Source organism: Schistocerca piceifrons, chromosome 7 (assembly GCF_021461385.2).
Source record: "Schistocerca piceifrons isolate TAMUIC-IGC-003096 chromosome 7, iqSchPice1.1, whole genome shotgun sequence".
Classification (NCBI taxonomy): domain Eukaryota; kingdom Metazoa; phylum Arthropoda; class Insecta; order Orthoptera; family Acrididae; genus Schistocerca; species Schistocerca piceifrons.
In genome coordinates, this window is record NC_060144.1 from 89170414 (window position 1) to 89193778 (window position 23365).

A 23365-nucleotide genomic window follows, 5' to 3' on the forward strand; every position below is an offset into this window, starting at 1 on the left:
CAACAGACATTCAGAGTTCAGTAGGCATGTGTACATCGTAGATGTTTGAGACTTGAAAAGGCCTCTGGTACCATGTAGTTTCATTTGATTAAAGCACCTGTGCCTGGGTTTCAGGCAGGATTCCCCATTTTGTTTGGTGCTGAGGTGTTATTCCAATACAGTTGGAGAGCCCATGCAATGCTGTTTGAGTTTTGGGGTAATACAAAATGGACTGCGGCATGAATGAGAATTTGGATTGAGGAGGGAGGTGTGCTAGGGTAGTCCTCCAATTATTCAGAGCCACAGTACCAGAGTGGCATAGTGCTTAGTACATCTGCCTAGTGGGCAGGAGACCGACCCGGCTTTGGTACAAATTTTCATTCATCGCTTCAGTCTACATATTTATCTTATTATTTGCTTTCTGGTCTGTCTGTCTAATCTTCAGCATTCTTCTGTCTTATCACATTTTGAAAGCTGGTCTCTTTTTGTCTGAACTATTTATCATCTGTTCATCACTTCTGTGTAATGTTACACTCCAGACAAATTTGTTAAGAAAATAATTCTCAATGTTTAAGTTTATGTTCGAAGTTAACAAATTCCTCCTTTTCATGAATGCTTTCCTCTGCTACTGCCAGTCTGCATTTTATGTCGTTTCTAACTCAGTCATCAATGAGTTCAAAGTATTTTGCTGCCCACACAGCAAAATGCATTGATTACTCTTAGTGTCTCAGTTTGTAATACAATTCCCACAGAATTGTTCCTTTAATTTGAGTAAATTCTGTTACCCTTTTATAACTTGTTGGTGATGGTGGTGATGATGGTGATGGTGATGGTGATGGTGATGATGGTGGTGGTGATGATGGTGATGATCTTGTCACCTCTTATCAAGACACTATTCATTCAGCTACTCTTTCCATGTTTTTTGCCATATATGAGAGAATTACAATCAAACCACAAAGTTTTTACTTCTTCCTCCTTAAATTTAATCCCTTACCAAATTTCTCCTTTGTTTCCTTTACTAGATGCTCAGTGTACAAATTGAAGAGCATCAGGTAAAGGCTACAACCCTGTTCACTCCCATTTCAACCACTGGTTCCATTTTGTCCTGGGTCTTACCACTCCATCCTAGTTTTCATACAAGTTGTAGATTACCTTTCACTCTGTGTGTGTTATCTTTGCTATCTTTAGATTTTCAAATAGTCTATTCCAGTCAACATTGCCAAAATTTTTCTTTAAATATTCAAATGCTATAAATTGATGATTACCTTTCTTCAACCTATCTTCTAAGATGAGTCATAGGGTCAGTATTGCGTTGCATGTTCATACGTTTCCCTGGAACCCAGACTGATCTTCCCTGACGTTGCTTTCTACCAGTTTTCCCATTGTTCTGTATATAATACAGGTCTGTATTCTGCAAACACGATCTGTTAAATTGATGGTTCAATTGTAGTTATTGCATTCTTCTTGAAGTCTGAGGGTATTTTTCCTGACTGACTGTGATTTGCCATTGATTTGTCTCGTAACATACCTATGCTAATTACTCGATTAGAGTACAGGAGGAACGTCAAAATTTGGTTAATACAATTTTACTCGTATAAAACTATAGTTAATAAGATTGAAGTGTTTTTAAACATTAACGTAACTCTCTTTTTTTTTTTCTTTTGAAAAGATACCTTTGCATGTTCACATAACGAGACAACTATATCCTGCTCAGATATTCAGTTCATCGTTCATGAAATCTTCAGCTTAGTAGCAGCATCACTAAAGAAGAGTATCATGTAGAGTTATTTTCAGTGAATCTAGGCTCATATTCAGAAGGTTCTTTGCTTTAAGTTTGTTGTAAATCTTCATTCCCTTATACTGATGACTCTGAACATATAAATTTAAACGATGTGCAGGGAGCATAAAATTTTCCTTATTGTTGTGCAATAAGTTCTGCTATACAAAAAATGATAGTACCATAAATAATTTCAGATTTTTAAATAATTGATAGCATGACGACATTGGATGTGCAGCACGTTTTAATAATTCGTTTCTGTAATTTCAGTATGCACATTGAGTTGCTTGAACTCCCCCCCCCCCCCCCCCCCCAAAAAAAAAAAGACAGTACCGTATAACTGACTGGAAGTAACTATGGAATGCAAATTTCCTTGTGTCCATGTCAGTGGCATTTGCCAGTATTTGCATTTCAAATACAAAACTAGAATTTGTTTACTAGGTATTCCATATGTTTGTTCCAATTTAAATTCTTGTGTAGGTTTGATCCAAAAAATTTCACAGAATCCACTACTTCTAGATTTTTTATTTTAATTCCCTGGTATGTTGACTGTTTTGTTCTGACCTGGATCACATGGGTTTTTTGGGATACTCAGGGTTAAACCAGTGAGACAAAACCATGCTCTTCAATTAATACAGATTTGTCATCTGCAAATAAAATGGATGGGGTATTTAAGATGATTGATATGTCCTTGATGTAAAATTGAAACAAAATGAGTCCTAGGATATAACCTTGAGGGATACCTTGTGTCTTGCCATTCAGATCTTGTTTCTTGATCCACCTATGATTTCTTCCTTGCTGCTGCCTCAAAGAGAATTTGCCCCTATGTGTAGGAATACAGCTTTGTAGTTCCTGTTGGATTCGTCATTTGACATTTCTTCTGACCATAATATGTTACTGAGATATTTACTCAGTTATTGGGACTTGATTCCTGGATATATGTAAATTTTTGCATTTGGTTCTTCATTGTTTTTCAGCTACTGTTGCCGATAATGAACACTCTTCTTTGATAGTATTTTCTTCACTACTGCACTGATTATTTAATCTCTTGTTTTATGCCACTTTTGTCCATTTATATCTGTTCATTGATTTACAGTCTTCAGTTTGCTCCAAAACTGTTACTCATTCTCTTGAGGAATGAGACATTGTATCACTCCACTGATTTTTGCGTCCTTGTCCGTTATTAATGTTTTACTCATTTTCTTGTTTATTGTCTGCAACAATTGGTATTTTCACACAACTACAGTTTGCTTGATGCTTAATAATTGTATCTCACTTTTCAAGACGGCTATTTCTCTTAATAGCACTTTTATAATTTAGTCTTTCGGCTTCACTTCTGATGCGATACAAGCATTTTCTTGTTCTAAGCAGTCAGAAAATGACCACTGAAATCTTCCCTAATGAATTTTAAATATACTTTGGTGCATTGTTCATGTGACCAGAAGTTGCATTTAACACACAGAATTCCCTTAACTAGACATTTTTGGTACTTCTTACATGATGCACTGTTTATTTTATTCTTTTTCAGGAGTGATGCGACTCTGCCCTCTACACCCGGCACTATCTTGTTGTGCACCAGATGAAACAGTTTTGCAGTGGCTGGCTTTCCCAACTAAATAAATGTGAGGGTATATCATCTGCTCCAGACACCTTGTCTCAACTTAGGTGTTTCAGCAGTCTGTCAAATTCTTCATACAGTATCATACCTCCCATTTTGTGATCTACTTTCCTTTGTTTTCGTATAATATTGGCTTGAAGTTCATTTACTTTGTATAGCCCTTTGGGCTTTCCCTTGTTTACTTAGTACTGTGTTCGCATCTGAGCTCTTGATACCCATACAGTTGTTTCTCTCTTATCCAAAGGCCTCAGATTGTCATACAAGTGGCATCTATCTTTCCCATAGTCATGCATGCTTGTACAGTGTGGCATTTGTCCTCGATCCAAAGTGGGTAACATTTCAAAACAGATTTTGTGTATCTTAATTGCTTAAACTTTTTAAGGTGACAAATTTTGCACTCTCTGTCTGTATCATTTTTAGACATCTGTTTTTTGTCTGCTTCATTTGCCGCATTTTTCTATTCTCACATCTTTTCAGTTAAATCCAGTGTCTCAGTTGTTATCGAAGAATGTCTACTAGACCTCATCTTTTTGCCTTGTTCACCCTTGCTCTCTTTTCTATTTCATCCTTCAAAACTACCCATTCATCTTCTATTGTATTCTTTTTCCCTGTTTAATTCAAATGTTGCCCAATGTTTCAAAGGAAACTAACAGCAACTCCTGGGTCTTCCAGTTTATCCATGCCTAATCTTGATTTCCTACATTTCTGCAGTTTCTTCAGTTTTAATCGGTAGTTCATAACCAAAAAATTAAGATCAGTTGATTATTGGCCCTTGGAAATACTTTACAGTTTAAAATTTGGTTTTGAAACCTATGTCTTACCATTTATAATCTATCTGAAACATTCTGGTGTCTCTTAGACTCTTCCATGTATACAGTCCCAGAGTTGCACCAGACAGTTTCTCCTTTCATTCCCTTCCCCCAAATATTTTCTCCCATTTTTCATTCCATTCCCACTTTTCAGTTTCAGTTCCCCAAAACAAATTTCCAAATCCCTTAAATTTTTTTATCCTCACCTGTAGATAAAGTTGGCATATAAGCTTTAAATATCATGTTCAGTGTTGATTTCATACCTATCTAGGTGATAACAATGTGTTGAACATGCTGTTCATAATAATTTCTCCACATTTCTATTTTCTTTTTATGAGACCTATTCTGTATTAGTGCTGTTTGATTTTGTATTTATAACACTTGTGTTGTACAAAGAAAGACCAGAGATCTTCTTTTTCCTGCCGCCACACTTCAGTAAGTGTATCCATTGCCACTTTTAAATTCTCTAACTTACTAAGGGATCCAACATTCCACTCTGCAACACTGTCACTAGTTTTGTTTTTCTGATTACATCATCTTCCTGACTAGTCGCTGCCCTGGGGTTTGCAATTATTATTAAGCCATATAGTAGGACTTCACATCCTGGGTTATATAACAGTAAATAATATTGATATAATGGAAGGAAACATTCCACGTGGGAAAAATTATATATAAAAACAAAGATGAGGTGACTTGCCGAACAAAAGCGCTGGCAGGTCGATAGACACACAAACAAACACAAACATACACACAAAATTCAAGCTTTCGCAACAAACTGTTGCCTCATCAGGAAAGAGGAAAGAGGGAAGGAGAGGGGAAGACGAAAGGAAGTGGGTTTTCTTCCTTTCGTCTTCCCCTCTCCTTCCCTCTTTCCTGATGAGGCAACAGTTTGTTGCGAAAGCTTGAATTTTGTGTGTATGTTTGTGTTTGTTTGTGTGTCTATCGACCTGCCAGCGCTTTTGTTCGGTAAGTCACCTCATCTTTGTTTTTATATATAGTAAATAATATTGCGTATATTATATAATAATAAATAATGTGTTTAGATTCCCCTTGCTTTCAGTCATTTACAGTACCAGCACAGCAAGGCCATGTTGGCTAACATTTCAAGGCCAGATCAATTATTCATCCAGATCTTTGCCCCTGCAATTACATAAAAAGGCTGCACACTTAATAAGGAACAGCAGTAGTTTATTGCATAAAATTCCCAAAAGTGATGAAAAATGAAGTTAACATCTGATACGGAATATGTTAGCAAATTCTGGGTATCGTAGCTTGTGGTCTAGTGGTTGGCATCACTGCCTCTGAATTACAGGACCCCATGTTCGATTCCCAGTAGGGTCAGAGATTTTCTACACTCGTGGACTGGGTGACTGTTTCCCAATCATTTCATCTCGTCTTCATTGTCGCCAAAGTGATATTGTATCGAAAGGCATGCACCAGGTGGCCGAACAACCCCAGATGGGGTCTCTCCGACAGAGCCATACTGTCATTTCAGTTTTCATTATACATTTCTCCAGTTGTACCCCATATTGTTGCAGATGTGAAATGTGTACATATGTATTCATGGTTACAGGTTTAAAAAATTTATTTAATATTTTTGTGTCCTGTTGTAAAATTTTCCACCACTAAACTTAATTATCTGTCTGGGATTAGGTTGTCAACATTGTCATTTTTATGTTAAGATCTTTCTGTAAGTGCAGTTTAGTGAGTTCTGCTGACCTTTCCTAAGGGAGAAATCTCCAGCAATACATTACATTGGGCTCATTAAATATGTTCTGGGTAGTGTCATCACTGCTTTTTCAACAATGTTATGAAAAGGAGAGTGTGCTGCTCACCCTATGGAGGAGATGTTGAGTTGCAGACAGGCACAACAAAAAGACTGCTATACATTTTAGATTTTGGCTGAGAGGCTTTCTTGTGAAGTAGAAAGCACACTCACATGAGCACTGTCACTGCTGCTGCAGCCGCAGCCTGTCTGCGACTCATTGTGTCCTCTATGTGGTGAGTAGCAATCTATACTTTTCGTAACATTGTTTTTACTTCATCCTGGACTTTCCATTGTTTGATTTTGTCTAACAGCTATATTTCAGTTATTCAAAGAGAAATCTGAAAATTTTCATTTTAATTTGTAACTTGCACTTTTTACTGACCACATACATCATTGAAATTTCTGTGGCTACACTAAATGTAATTTCTGTTCCCCATATTGGATGAATTACTCGTCAAAATGTCATCATAAACTAAACCATGAATCCTCTTCTAATATTCACACTGAGTTCTGGTTACTGTTACTTGTGTAACAATACTTCTTTCCTGAGTATTCTGTTTTACCTAAATACTCTGTATAAACACATCAACAGATGAATATTGTATGATGTTTATATATTAAATGATATACTGTCACAGCTGATCATTTTCTTACTCTTGATTTGTCAGGATTGACTCTATCAATTTGCACCCTAATAACGTTGACTGTCCTCCTGTATTGAGTCATACACTAAACTTAGTTGTTGCTCTTTCCAGTGTGCACACTGGTTTGATGCAGCGCTCCATGCTAGTCCATCCTGTAGATGTCTCTTGATCTCTCAATCTGCATCCATTCGAACCTGCTTACTGCATTCAAACTATAATCTCCCTCCATAATCTTCATCCTGCCCTCAATCACTTCTTTCCTTAGTCAAATTGACAATTCCTTGATGCTTAAGAATGTGTTTTGTCGACTGATCCCTTCTTTTAATCAACTTGTGCCATAAATTTCTTTTTTCACCCGTTTGATCCAGTACCTTCTCATTAGATAATCAGTTTACTCACTTAATTGTCAGTATCCTTGTGTATCACATTTCAGAAGCTTCTATTCTCTTCTTGTCTGAACTGCTTATCAACAACATTTCACATCCCTAAAAGGCTACATTCAAGACAAATACCTTCAGGAAAAACTTCCCAACACTTAAATTTATGTTATATGATAGTAGATTCCTCTTTTTCAGAAATGTTTTTCGTACTATCCAGTCTACAGTTTATATCCTCTCCACTTCGTCCATCATTCGTTATTTTTCTGCCCAAATAGCTGAACTTGTCACAACCTTTGGTGTGTCATTTCCTCATAAGAATCCTTCAGTGTCTCTCTATTTGACCCAACTACATTCCTTTTTCCATGTTTTACGTTTTTTATGTTCATCTTATAGTCACCTTTCAAGGCACTATCAATTCCATTCAGTGGCCCTTCAAAGCCATCTTCTGTCGCAGACAGAATTAAAATGTCTCCAGCATACCTCAAAGCATAAGACTAAATATAATGTGTCCGTTAATCACTCTAAATGAGTTCGTTCATAGAGAATTAATACACTTCAAGTTGGTGCTGTGTCTAATGTCCCCCATCACCCAGTCTCCACCTCACACCTGCCTGCACTGTCACACCATAAGAGTAGAAAGCTATGGAAAAAAATGTTTATTTGTATCTGAATGTAAATCGGCAAATGCCAGTAACAAACATCATCTTGAAATTTTAAAAACTATGTTTGATTGATGAGAGAAGGTGGTGATTTGTGGTTGCAAGAATGGTTTCTGTCTGGGGAATTCAGAAACACTTTTCGTTCTTCTGTTTACACAATTGTGTAAAAACTAGCCAATAACAGATTTCCTAGAGGAGAAGAAAGAGGTGGTGGTGGTGGTGGTGGTGGTGGTGGTGAAAGTGGCTTCTAAGTTGGATTTTATATACTGTCTCAGGTTCTTAACACGCGGTCATACATGACATCATAAGGAAATTCAGTTTCACATATACTATAAGCGGTCCCAGTAACTGATTCCTTTCATTTAAAATTATGTTAAAGCCAGAAGTAAATAAATAGATTAGTAGTGTAAATTTTCAGTTTTTACTGTCATGTGAAAAAGTAGAATAGTACAGATTATAAATGCAAGTACCACTGCCCTTACACAAAGAAAAGGTCTCTAGCAATGGATTCATTACACTGAACAGATCTCAGAGGCAATACCTATAAGTATTCAGATATTTTGCTCCAAGCATATAATACAAAAGTCGATGCTTTAACTTACCCTTACCAGGTGTTCTCTCTGTTGTAGTTTGTAGTTGAATTCCCAGTCTTGCACACCAAGTAAAAATTGTTCAATTGAGAAATCAGAATTTCCGATATGTTCACTGTTATTTATCCATTGCTCTCTGCATAACCTCCACCAACTATGAATATAATAACAGTTGCAACGAGCCACTGTTACTTGATTCCTACTCCCTTTAGCACCAGAAATGATGCCAGTGTTTGCAGAGTATATCTCCAGTATTACATTGTTTGCATTCTGCTGAGCCTACACACTAGTGTCTTTGCTTTAATTTCCAGACATATTTTGTTTTTTAATGATGGCTTAGTCAGATGTCCTATGTTCCTTTTGATTGATACAACAATTTTCTTGCAAGCTGACTGTGGAGGGTCTCCCCATCATCGTTGCCCACCTGTCTACCTGCGTTCTCTCCGTCTTCTCTGTACGTACTTTCCTGTAACTCTGTGAGCTTCTACCAAAACATTTTTGGCTTCTCATGAAAATAGCTACTGCTACAGCATATCTACATTTGTTGTCACTAAACCCAATGCTAGATCTGTAATGTTAGAAGTGGTTATGTAATATATTTGTACCTAACTGCATTGGTTAAAGCTCTAGTAAAACTGCACAGTAACCCCAAAAACGTGATTTTTTTTTTTTCCTTGAGCAATGTTGTATCAAAGATATAACAAAATAATCAGAATTTGAATTTTTCTTAAGATACATAGTTTTAGAATTTCCCATTTGAAATTCTTTCATACTTTCTTTTTAAGACTGTCACAATATTTTCTTTGGTTACATAGTTGGCACATAATTGAAACAGTTGGCTTTATCAACTACAGAATGGTGTAAAGTTTCTTTCATCATCCTCCTCTATATTTTTTACATAATCAAAAACTCAGTTATAACAGGTGTTTAGTCATGAAAATTAAGCTTCATTGCTCTGAGCCTAACCTATTGGTAAAGATTCTTTCCTGTTCTTATACCACTTAACCTCAAGCTCTATAAGGCAGTTACAGTAAAAAGATACATATGAGTTTACCACTTGTTCATAATTAATGTGACTAGGTAATATAATTCATTCAGCATACTGGTATACAGTCTAAAAATTTAAACTGATATCAGTATTCATTTAGTGAGCCAACTAGTTTTTACATGCCAAAGCCATCAGCTCGTAGTGAAGGTGGCTTTTCATTTCTTTTCTCAGGATGTACTCAGCATTACTTCTTTGATCATTATTAGCAGAACCATATTTATTTTTGAAATATGAAACACATTTTTATCTACATAGTTAATGGTGTAAATGCAAAAGTATTACAGTAACATCTGGAACTTCTCATTTGGAAGTTTCTTTTCTTAGTGTCACTTCCTGATAGTGTTTATTAAGTAGTGGATCTGTAGTGTCAAGCTCACTTAGTACTTAGATCTTGTTTACAATATGAAAAAATATATATAAAATTGAGTATCTTGTACAACCCACCTTTACCAAAAGAAATTCTGAGAGTTTTTTGAAAAATTTTCTCCGTGATCTGTTTCTTCTACAAGGAATAATTAAATTTTCCATGTTTAAACAATAAACTGAATTTTCGATTCTGCAGAATTATATTGTGTATAGCAAGTGTATGTATAATATAGACCATGTCAAAAACTACCAGTATAACTTATTTCCTAAGTATCAACCATTTTGATTACACCGACATCATTGCTTACAAAGAAATATGTACAAAATTAATTTAATAGGTATTCTTTAACACTGTATAATTCCTTTTGCACCAGCTAATTTTTTAGTTACTTTGGGACTTGAACATTGTGTATACTATCATGTAGATTTTTGGCCAGGCTTCTTAGTAACATGGCACTTGCATCCCAAGGTCCATTTTCAGTGACTGTCAATCACTGGGATGTGCTTCAGATTTGTTTTTCCTGTGGAAAATCTGAGATGGGATAACAGTAGAATAGATTGCTACTCTCCAGCTAGAGGTGGTGTTGAGCAGCAAATGAGCAAATTGAAAGAAGACTGTTAAATATTATAATCGGAGTCCTCCATGAAATACACACACACACACACACACACACACACACACACACACACACACTGTTATCTACAGGCGCTACAGCCTGACTGCAGTGAGCAGTGATAGTGGCCAGGGGTTGGTTGTGGGGGTTCAGGAGTGGTGTAGGCATGCAGTCCGGTCTCAGTGTCCAGAGACAACATCTGATAGTTTAGGAGATCCTAATACTCTACTTTTAAATATGACTTGTCTGTTTGGTGCATAGCAGTCTGTCCTAATTCATATTGTAGTTTTGTGGTTTAATGTTTGCATTATGAATGATTGGAAGGGAATCAGCTCTATATAACATACTCCTCAAAGTGCACTCAGCGTATCCTCACCCAACAGACAAACCACCATTAACAACTATGATATGTGCATGAGAGGCAGGAGAGATGTGGCGAATAGTCCAGGTCATTTGCATACAGTCTTATGATTAGGCACAAGCTGTAGGCCACCATCTCTCTTCCCCTTGCTGATCAAATACTGATGATGAAAATTCTGTCCACTGCAGGATTCAAACCAGTCTGTCTAGTTTCAGAGCAGCTGCCCCTGTAGACAACCATTCTTCAAGGGTGCATTGATGTCTTCGCTATGAAGAGAATTCAAACATAGTATTAGATAACTTGTTGACTCAAATATCTCAATTGCTAACTATTCATTCTTTCCACTGACAGTGTGTGTCCTCTTTTTACTTCCCCTCATTATTAAATAAGATTGTTGCCTTCATGCATATTTTTGTAATTGACACTATATTTGTAAAAGTGCTTTGCAATGGTGGGAAACAGCTTTGTCTGGTGATGGAAATTCCTTGATGTTATAGTGACTAATTTTATTCATTAAAGCTCATCATGGAATGTAATCTGCAGTACTTGTGACATAAGTGTAATCTGGATAATATGGTTTAATATATGGTACTAGTGGATCCTCAATGTACCATCTACATCTCGCCAACATTAGTGCTTTGCTTCACTAAAAGCATCATTTTCCTGCAATGTCAGTACTGTAACACATAGTATTTAATTGTGCTTTAATAACTGTCATTTCCTATTAAGTATTGCTACACTGTGCAAAAGGATTGAAGGTTCATTTTTGTGAAACCCCGTAATAATCTTCCGTTGCAACACACAAGTTGAATTTTGGCTCAAAGGTGCCAACAGTCTTACTCTGTAATGTTGCAGAAATGGGGTGCCCTGTGGCATCAGCCTCTGGGCTCAGTGATGCTTTAAACAGCATGGTGTTAACACATGCGGAGAAAATGGCAGAGCTCAGAAGTTCACATGAGGTGTAAGGTGGGTTAATGATGTCGTATTGACACCAAATTGCACCTCATTTCTGCCCAATGCTACTATGGATGTGTCACGCGAAGGGACAGTCATCACTGCCCCTCTTATCCCCATTTCACCCCTTCTTTTGATGTCTCTGTGATAGTTCGCCTGGAATTGAAATGAAAAGGCCTCGGGGTGTCATAAAGGGCATCGCTGAAACCTCCCATTCCGTGGGACATTCATTCCCACACATTTTGCTCTCAAAAATAACAGTTCACTATGCATTGAGCAACAGGCAGATGTTCTTGATATCATTTGACACTGCTGACACCCTCGGTCATTTAAACCTTTCTCTGAGGATATTGTGGGGTTCCATCCCCATATAATGTGATTGTAGCACTTGGGACTGCAGCACTACAATTTTTTGCTCTCATGTGTAGGTTGGAATCACTAGGGACTGTTTAAACCGTTCAACAAAATTTGAAACGTGATCTGAAGCAGTAAAGGGCACTTTTGCTTTTTCAACCCATCTTTCTGTCCTCCTGTAGCATGATCGCATGGGTGTGCAACATTAACATGTGCATCAATAAAATGACGGGGTCCACATAAGACCACTCAATTTGGCATCACCCCTGGTACCTCCCACAGAACTTCCTTGAGCACATTACAAATGTAGCTGTCGGAAACCTTGACACCAATTCAGCCTGGTGGCAGCTGTATTGTGTGAGGGTTAAGCAACCCCTTGAGCACTCTTGAGTGCAGTTTGCCTACTTACGGCACTAGAACAGTCGGCAGGCTGAAACGGTGTCAGTTTTTGACAGCTACATTTTTAACGCACTCAATAAAGTTGCATGGGTGGCTCCGGAACAAACTGGCAGTTCTTAAAGGAACCCTTTGTCCTTTTATTGACATGCATGTAATTATTGTACACCCATGTGATCACACTACAGGAGGGCAAAAAATGGACGGCTGAAAAAGCAGAAGTACCCTTTACTACTTTGGATCACTTTCAAATTTTGACAAATGGTTTTGAAAGTCCCTAGTGGTTGCAACGTGTACTTGAGATTGAAAATTGTGGATGTGATCATGTTCAATGGGTATGCAGCCCCACAATTTTCTTAGAGAAAGGTCTAATCATCTGAGGGTGTAAGTAGTGTGAGAGGATGTCAAGGACATATCCCTGTTGCTCATTGCACTGCAAACTGTCATTTTTGACTGTGAAATTTGTGGGAATCAATGCTCCAGGGCAAGGGATGGTTTCATTGGCACCTATTATGCCACATCCTGAGGCCTTTTCAGGTCACGTCTGAGCAGTGAGCAGTGATATGTCTGAAATGTTTTCCTCAGCCACCCGTAACAAAACCATATATTTCAGTGGTGGCTTCATGGTTCTCACCTCCAACACTGAGATAGCAAGAGAAGGGTTGAATTGTGCGTAAAAGGAGTTGTGGTGACCCTCTCATTGTGTGACACATGATCCATGGCATTGGGCAGAATTGTGGTGCCAATGTGACAACAACAACCAATCTTATAGCTCACATGAACTTATGATCTGTGGCCTTTTTTCTCCCCTCGTGTCTACACCTTGCTGTTTGAAGCATCACTGAGCCCAAGGGTGACATCACAAGGTGCCATGATTTTGCCATCATCACAGAGGAAGGTTGCAGGACCTTTGGAGGAAATTTTGCACTTGCATAACTCAGTGGAAAGCAGTTACGGGGTTTCGCAAAAATTATTCTTTATTTGTTTTGTAAATAAAAAACATCTTCTCTTGCTGCACTGTATTTTATTCTCGGAGATGTTTTTCGCCTTTTTTCACTTTAAGGCATCATCAGTAAGATATATAATGATACAGTTATGATACGCTTTTGTTGTGATATGTATTATTCGTAGATTATGAAACAATTCACTTCTTTAATTCTGTGCGTAGTGTATCTGTGGGTAGCTGTGTGGTAAGACATGTCTTTTGACTTTTTTCTCTTCGGTTCTTGTACCTCCAACGTACCAGTGTAGCAGGCCCCTAATAATTTTTCTTACCTCAGTACCATATTCTTTTTGGGCTCTGATGGACACCAACTATGTCTGCTTGGCTGCCGACTGTTTTGCCCACCTCCTGCTGCCACTGCATTCACTGCTGCTCCTTTTCCTGCATGTGGGTACCTTCTACAAAAATTATGAGCTCCCTAGAGACATTATTGCCTATTTTTGTTGGCAGTGTTATGCATACATAATGATTGAGGAAAAACAGGCATCCTGTGGTCTTGCACTAAAATTTGATTTAGACCTGATGGAGTCCAAATGTGTGCCTGGCATCTCCAGTCTTCCTCCTCATATCAGAATTGTCATACGTTTAGTGCAAACACTGACATTCCAGGGGTTTTTCATTGACCTACATCATTCACAAATCCATCACAGATGGGAACAGATATGAAGGAATTGCAAAATTATTTTTATCTATTTGGCAAACAGCTCTCCACCACATGAAGTAACTGTAAATCCCATTCTGTTGCACCAAGATATCTGAGGATGTCTTGTTCTGCAGAATGTTCAAAGTTGGTAAATAAAAATGAGTGATACTGAAGCTTACCAAAACATCACATGGAGACATCTTTATTGCTGTTGTTTATGCATTGTTTGTGTTGTGTCTCCAACAAATGAGTACACCTACATGTTTCTGACTAAGTTGTTGAGATGTGCTACCTTATAAAATGGCTAACGCAGTTCGTGGGGTGCGCGGTCCCAGTTGCAGGTTGCCCATCTCTCAGCTTTCATTGGCAATAAAAATTTTGTTTTCATTATTTGTTATAATTATAGCCCAAATCTAAACATTTTAAATGCTGTCATGATCTAAGCACTATGATCTTACGTAAAAGTTCATCACAGTAAGACTAGTATTACAGTGAGAAACTGTGTATGGCTTGAGGCAGCATAACGGTGCGCCACTTACCAGGACTATATTTGTGTAGTATTCAATAATGAGAGCACTTAGCAACTAGCAACAGACTTTAAATATAACTTCATACCTTTATTGAACTTTCACTCCCTCTCTCTCTCTCTCTCTCTCTCTCTCTCTCTCTCTCTCTCACACACACACACACACACACACACACACACACACACACACACACACACACACACAATGGACTCAGAATAATGAAAGAAAAAAAGTTTATCACTTACTACATTTTCGCTGTTCTTGCAAAGAAAACTTCACCATCTGGCATGACATTTTCATTTAGTACATTATTATTAAATCTTTTGTAGCACATTTTGCAGACAGCGTCTACACATACCACCAAATGTACTTGCGAAATTCTATCATTGTATGACACACAGTTCTAGAGATATGCCATAAACATTGAAATGTGTGAAAAACCAACTTTTGTTTAAAAGGAGTGCAAATTACCCAAACTATACTCATCCAGTGTTCGGTGATGAAAACACTGGCTGACTTCTAATAAACATCAAACATAATTTCATACCTTTTCTAAACTTTTCCTCACTTGCAAAGAGGATGGGACACTCAATAGTGTTAAAAGAGAAGATTTCTGTAGTCTTGTGGCATGGTGTAATTGTTAAGATAAGGCCTTTGCATGCTCAGGATTGTGGTTTGAATCTCATCAAGTACCCTATTTTTATTTTTAAATCTATATCAAAATGACTTTAATCATTATTTTTAATTCATTTTCTTGGTTGTAAAGTAACTTTTCATCTCTCTTCCTCTGTCACATTTTAATCATCATATGGATTTTAACATTTGTTATAATTTTTCTTTATATCGTTCTTTTTCCACTGGGAACTTTTATGAATAGGAACTTAACTATATTTAAATATTTGAAAATGACGATCTATCAGTTTAAAAACAAAAGAAGAAATAGTCTATTTATAGTGACCGTGCAATGGTGTAAAAAATGTATTTTTCATTACAAAATGTACAATTTTTTTTGTGGATGGTAATCGTCATACAAACATTTAAAACATAGCCTAAATTCCTATTGCACTATAGACAAAATAACACAGATGACGATTAAAGAGGAAGAAGGGATTGAAAGTAAAACGAAAATCAAGAAAAATGAGTAATAGAAATAATGACTGCAGTAACATGAACAAAAAAATGAGATGATGAAATAAACTAAATTGAAATTAATACATAAAATTAAGACCATGTGACCAAAGATTTCAAGTGGAAAAGGAATGACAGGAAGAAAAATGAGAGCAAATGAAGAAGCTGAAATGATGTGACAAAGGAATAGAAATATAAAATTACATTTAAAGCAGTCAATAATGATCAAACTAATTTCAGTAAAAATTAAAAAAAAAAAAAAAAAATTGAAGTACCTGACCAGACTTGAACATAGGCTTTCTCCAAATCAATGTCTTACCCTGTCGATTACACCATGCACTCAGTCAACATGATTGTAGTATATTAATGGTATTGAGTGTCATGCAAAAATCTGAATTTTTCTTGTCAGTAACACAATTGAGGGCCTACCATGGTGAATGGCTGGAGGGTGTAATAGCTGGGATATTAACCTACGTCACAGTATAGGCGGTTTCAAAAAGTCAATCCCATTGCTGTGGATCTCTCCTTGTTAGATGTGTAATGTCAAAAATTTAAGACATTATCTCATTTGCAAAGTAATCAGATGTCTGAAGCTGTTCTGTACTTCGGAGTTTGATTCTTTAAAGAATCTGGAGTTTACTAGTGCATACTTAATAAATCAAAATACCTAATCATAGAAGAACACTACATTATTTTCAGAGATTCTGCAAATAATATGGATTTCTCCATCCGATGTAATGAAATACTTTATCATTTTTGAGAACAAGTTTTTATCAATATATCTAAGAATTACTTGGAAACGAGTAAATATATGGAATTGTTGGTGCAGAAATTAATGTACATATGAGAGTGTGTAATTGTGATAAACAGACCATGAACATTGCCCTGTTTATGTACATAGGAGAAAAGTACTCCTTGCGCGCGCCCACACACACACACACACACACACACACACACACACACACACACACAGAGAGAGAGAGAGAGAGAGAGAGAGAGAGAGAGAGAGAGAGAGAGAGAGACTAAAGTAAAAGTATAGCAAGTTATCTTCCTTACCTACATGGCTGACTTCTACTCTGTGCTTATTCTTTTTCTTAGAAAGAATACTTTGTCCTCAGATACATAATACCGTTCATTCCAAATTTTCCATCAATTTAAATTTGGGTTATTCCATTTCGTATGTATGGATGCAGATATTACAGCACTGATTTACTATACTGTTACACACATTTTAAAAAAGGCTATTGTAATGTTATTCTTATTTCTAAATCTCTCTTTGTCCAAATTTACAGTTATATGCAGTGACAGAACTATGAGATCTAAGTGAGAAACAGTCATGTCAGAACCTGATAAGAAAGTAATTTGTAAATTTATAGTTGTACAAGATCAGACAACCATTCAAAAAATAGTATACAAGCATATAAAATGAAGATCATTGTTGTAACTCAGCTTTCACACACATCCTCCATGAAGAATGCATGCACTCTGTGATGGAGAACACGGGTTTAATATTTTACCTTGAATAAACACCAGGCTTTTATTTGCCTATTGGTCACTCAAATAATATCCAGTTATACCTTTTCTTATTGTTTGCTTAGAATTTTACATATTAAGACAAAAACCATTAATATATATAAAACAAATTCTCTTCTGAACTGCAAGTAGTTATAAAAGAAAGTTGAATACATCTTTGCGTTAAATTTTTTCTAAGAATGTACTAAAAAATTGCACAGTTATTTGTATAGTCAGCTTGCTAAATATTCATTTTCTATTACATATTAAGAATTACTGTCAAGTGAATTAGCATAGTGTGAACTATCGCATTAATTTAAGAGTATAAAATATAGAAAACAGTGAGAATAGGAGTAGAGGTATTAGTTTTGACTCATTTAACAGAGAAACTAGTTTGGATGTTGACAGTATGAGGTGCTTGGCACATTACCTGCTAAATTCGAAAATCTTTTCACTGATTGGATGGCTTACTTGTGTTCTTCCCACATTTGTAACAAGCATTGAGTTGTACACTCACTTAAACAGTCAGTCTGCATGTTATTCTTGCCGGATTTAAAGGTACCTGTCATTCAAATTTTTGTCTGCTGGCATTCATTCCTGCAAATTTCTTTCCCTCTTATGAAGCATTGTATATTTCACTTGCCCTTTTTTTTCATTATGAATGTCAGAGAAATAATTACATCTTCCTGATACCACTGTTATGGAGCTGTAAAAAGATTTTATTGCAGTTGTTCCATTTGCATCGTATTTTTGTGGTAACTTTAATGGAAGAAGTGATAATGCAGCTTTTGTAGAATGGTGTAAGACAGGAAGAAAACCACCTTTGGAAAGAGGACTAGACGTTACACCCCATAGATTGCTTTTCTGTTTATGGGAATATGTGGATGACTTAGCACTGCAATTACTTAATCACTTTTGTTCCAGTAATACTAATGGGAAAGCATGATTTCATGCAGTTTGACAGCATGTGGTATAGATAGTCATGAGTGGCTTTTTTACAAAAACAAATGCATTGTGTCCTACTAAATTAAATTTTAACACTTCATGTTACAGTGGTATTGATATGATTTTTCTTTTTCATCCTTTCAAGACGAGTACAATCTAAATCCTGGTTTAGAATGGGAAGACGAATTCACAGGTAGGTCCCATAGGACATGAAACAGATTCAAAGCATGTGCACGACATTATGCTGCACGTGGAAGTATCACAGGCAAGACATAAGCTCAGCTGAGCAAAGCTGTATTGCTTAGATTGCTTATGAAGTCTCCTAAGTTAACTGCTGAAAGTGGTTGATCTCTGCAAGGAAAAGTCATCCTGTGGCATTACACCATCTATTTGTAGGTACAAATCAGTTTTTCTTCAGTTTTTTGTGTCTTGTAACTCTTTGTTTGTCATGCTCCTTTCTTAAGTAGCACAAATTTAAAGTATGCATCTGTCAAATGGCAATTTGGTTTTTGAGAGGGAAGGATTAAGTTAACTGAGAGAGAAGCAGTTGTGGAACAGATGTCGATCACAACATTATAAAATATTAGTAACCCATTGACAAAAATCTGTACATAGAAAAAAAAAACATTCTGTTCAACCTTGTGAGGACAATCTGTTTAATTTTGTGGGCTGCTTATATAGCTGTTTATTTCCTGGTAGCCACATCAGTAGACATCTAACTGATACAAGGAGGTTATATCATAATTACATGCTCAACATTGAACAGAGATGAAAGACAATGTAATGTATCAAATGGGGAATGAATGTACAGATGTCCAAATATTGAGGGATTTCTTGTTAATATTTCTCTACAGCGATGTAATGGTGTCACCATATTTGGGGTGATGTCGCTAAGCTCTGTTACAACCACACGGCTAACACAAAACTTCTATATGGAAAGGTCAACTCTTGTGGCTTCTTGAAGATCCTCCACTTGCCCCCCCCCCCCCCCCCCCTCCTTCACCTGATCCAGCATTGAAAAATGCAAAACCATCATTGTTAGCACATGCTTGGGACAATTAAATAATAGGAGAGGTCATGCAGAACTGATAAATAGTTCTGTAATAGCAGAGATGAAAGCAGTTTCTAATGAAGTTCAACAAATTGAAAACATTGTGTTTTTTGTATTAAACTATGCTGTATTTGAACTGGTAGGACACTGTAAATTACATGAAAATAAAATTTGAGGTTCATATCTATTTTCTGAGCAGTAAACATCTGCTAGACAAAAGTAAAACTTCTTTCCCTGTCTGTCTTGTAAATGGGATACTTCAAAATATAGGTTTAATCTCCCTACATTATCAATGTTTATATTGTAAATGTTTCTTTCAGAATGCTTGTGCACTCTTTTTTTACTCACACACACATTCCAAAACAGAAATCATTAGGATTTTCCTCTTAAACGTTCAATAACTGGTGAGACAAGTTCAGATTATGCTCACTTTAAAGCCTATGTAGTCTTGGTTTCAAAATTTGAGTATAGTTACAATCAAAAGTATATTTCATACCAGACCCTCACTTACAGAATTCAAAGGTATTGACATACTAGCATTGGGCAGTATCTGAAGAAACTTTGTGAACCCATTTTTGTTGTTAATCATTTTTCAGTCGACTCATGAACTGCAGTTAGTCATATATTGTTAATATTGTCATACTCACAGCTTCTGCTGCTGGTTTCTTACAACTAAAACTACAATTTTTAACATGTTTTATATTTGTGAATGTTGCCTCTAGCTTCTAGAGAAACTGGGGATTCATGACTACTTTGGTGTCATGCTGGTACTATTCAGCAATGCCTCTGCTGAACACCCACCATGTCCTTCATTTTTCTACAGCACTGCTGTGGATTTGTACTGGTCTTTTTGTGTGTGTGTGTGTGTGTGTGTGTGTGTGTGTGTGTGTGTGTGTGTGTGTGTGTGTGTGTAATAAATACTTTTAATTAAATTTCCAGTTTTTCCAATACATTTTCAGTACATCAGAGTGCTGTTGTTTCTGAACTTCTGGCCACTTTGTTCGAGATTATATATATCTAAAACCTTCTATGAAAATGTATCTGTGTTCAAAATTTCATATTCTTTAATCTCTCTCTCTCTCTTTCAGAGAGCAACTTGCACCAGGAACATTTTTTGTGGTTGACATGTTCAAAAATTCTCTTGCAAAGCCTGCTTCCATTACTCGAGCCAGATAGCTGAAAAACATCATTCTAAGTTTCTCGTCATTACATTTAGTTGTTCAGTTTTCTTATGCAGATCTTCATTACACCTGCTCTTGTATTCATTGTTGTGTTTTATTGGCCCCTGTACTTGTCTTAGGATTTTCCTCCCTTTCTTTTCCATCTTTTCTATTTCTCCTGTCTTCGTCAAATCCAGGCATTCAGATACTTATAAATGTTCTAACCTTATTATTGTAACATAGTGATCAAGATATTCAAATTTATTGACATAATTAATCATTAATTTATGTTCATGAAATTTTGGAGCATCTTTTGGTTATCGATATATTGTTTTGGCATAAGATATTTGAAGGCCTGTTTTCTCTGCAGTTCTTTTCAAAATGTTAATTTTCCTTTTTACCATTGCAATGTCTCCAGACAGTATTGCAAGATTGTTGGCAAAAACCAAACACTAAATCCTAAGATTCTACATCTACATCTACATGACTACTCTGCAATTCACATTTAAGTGCTTGGCAGAGGGTTCATCGAACCACAATCATACTCTCTCTCTAAGATTCCACTCCCGAACAGCGCGTGGGAAAAACGAACACCTAAACCTTTCTGTTCGAGCTCTGATTTCTCTTATTTTATTTTGATGATCATTCCTATCTATGTAGGTTGGGCTCAACAAAATATTTTTGCATTCGGAAGAGAAAGTTGGTGACTGAAATTTTGTAAATAGATCTCGCTGCGACGAAAAACGTCTTTGCTTTAATGACTTCCATCCGAACTCGCGTATCATATCTGCCACACTCTCTCCCCTGTTACATGATAATACAAAACGAGCTGCCCTTTTTTGCACCCTTTCGATGTCCTCCGTCAATCCCACCTGGTAAAGGTCCCACACGCGCAGCAATATTCTAACAGAGGATGAACGAGTGTAGTGTAAGCTGTCTCTTTAGTGGACTTGTTGCATCTTCTAAGTGTCCTGCCAATGAAATGCAACCTTTGGCTCACCTTCCCCACAATATTATCTATGTGGTCTTTCCAACTGAAGTTGTTCGTGATTTTAACACCCAGGTACTTAGTTGAATTGACAGCCTTCAGAATTGTCTTATTTATCGAGTAATCAAATTCCAACGGATTTCTTTTGGAACTCATGTGGATCACCTCACACTTTTCGTTATTTAGCGTCAACTGCCACCTGCCACACCATATAGCAATCTTTTCTAAATCGCTTTGCAACTGATACTGGTCTTCGGATGACCTTACTAGACGGTAAATTACAGCATCATCTGCGAACAACCTAAGAGAACTGCTCAGATTGTCACCCAGGTCATTTGTATAGATCAGGAACCGCAGAGGTCCCAGGACGCTTCCCTGGGGAACACTTGATATCACTTCAGTTTTACTCGATGATTTGCCGTCTGTTACTATGAACTGCGACCTTCCTGACAGAAAATCACGAATGCAGTCGCACACCTGAGACGATACCCCATGGGCCCGCAGCTTGATTAGAAGTTGGTGATTGAGCGGTTGTATATGATTGCTAAGTAGGGAGCTATTGTTTTTATAGTTGAATTGCACCTGTCCATTTACTCCATTCTCTGTGAGTTGTTCTTACCATTCTTGGATCATCTTTTCAAGAACACAGTTGAATAAAATAGGGGATAGACCATCTCCCTGTCTAACACCTATTCACATACCATATAACTTTCATAATTTAGCTGTTGTTGTCATTGTCCTTAGCCCAAAGACTGATTTGATTTGATATAGCTCTCCACAACACCACTTTATCCTGTTGGAACTTCTTCATCTACAAATGCGTATTGCAACTAGCATCTGTTTGAACCTAATTTCTGCATTCATCCCATGGTCTCTCTTTTATAGTTTGGACATCCCCCCCCCCCCTTCCCCACTCCATTCCCCATGAACTTCCATCCGTTACCAAACTGATCATTCCTTCACACCTCCAGATGTGTCATATCAACTAAGCTCTACTTTTAGTCAGGTTGTGCCATAAACTCCTTTTTTCCCAGTTCGATTCTGTACCTTCTCATAAGTTAATGGATCCACCTGTTCAATTTTTGGCATTACTCTGTAGCACCACAGTTCAAAACTTTCTGTTCTGTTCTCATCTGAACTATATGACTTATAGATTAACTTCTGTCCTTAAAATATTTGTTGTTCAAGATTGTGCATCTGTTCCTAAGATTTATTATATATGTGCTAAAGATAGCTTTCTATTAACTATCATTATCCAGATTTCGAAATTATAGTGAATGCTCTGTATTTATAAAAGAAAATGAGTTAATATTACATGTAAATTTCTCTTAGCATGGCATAGTGCAAATAACATTACAAAATAGTTTTGAGGAATGTACTGCAATGACATCCTTATAAGTAGCAGGATGCTCATTCAAATTCATTCTTAACTTTCCTTATTTGGGAGACATTGGTTTTGATTCCTAGACAGCAATTAAGTTTGCCATGCCTACTTCATTGCTTGTTCAGCTACATGAATCTCTGTTGCCAAGAGTATTGCTGCCTGCAGAAATTAAACCTTAACGGCAAAGTAGTAGAAGAATTTATGAACATTAATAACTGTGTTGAAAGTAAGAGGAAGAAGCACAAAGTAAAAACTGCTGAAAAATCTTTTAAAGGTAGGACAGTAATGAGTCTATTACTAAGAATTATGTAGGGATTGATTTTGGATGCCTGATACGTTACAAATAATCAACAGAATGGTGAAATGCAAATAAAAGGTTGGGAAGTGGGAGGAGAGGTTGGCACATGAGACAGTGGGACAGAGGCATCTGAAGTACTGCTTTTAGTGGAAAGAGACACACACACACACACACACACACACACACACACACACACACACACACATGCGCGCGGTATACGTCCTCTTTACCATCTTAGCTCCAAGCAGCATTTCAGGTATCCAGGGAATTATTTTCTAAATATATAACTTTATGTACCCTTGCAGAGATAAACACCACTGAATATATTAAAATTAATTTTGTGATAATGAGTCAAGTACTGATCTGACAGCATGCATCGTATTTGCTCTGGCTTAGCTGTGCTTGCCTG

The 23365-nt window shown here is 36.8% G+C and overlaps 1 protein-coding gene across 1 annotated transcript in view; it reads left to right on the top strand.

Moving 5' to 3' along the window:
• The window catches only part of LOC124805283 (cytoplasmic dynein 1 intermediate chain-like), a 180216-nt gene that overhangs the window by 107129 nt on the left and 49722 nt on the right, over positions 1-23365 (top strand). Inside the window, 1 exon segment of the mRNA XM_047265795.1 lies at positions 18221-18268. Within this exon segment, the coding sequence (XP_047121751.1) occupies positions 18221-18268 (48 nt within the window).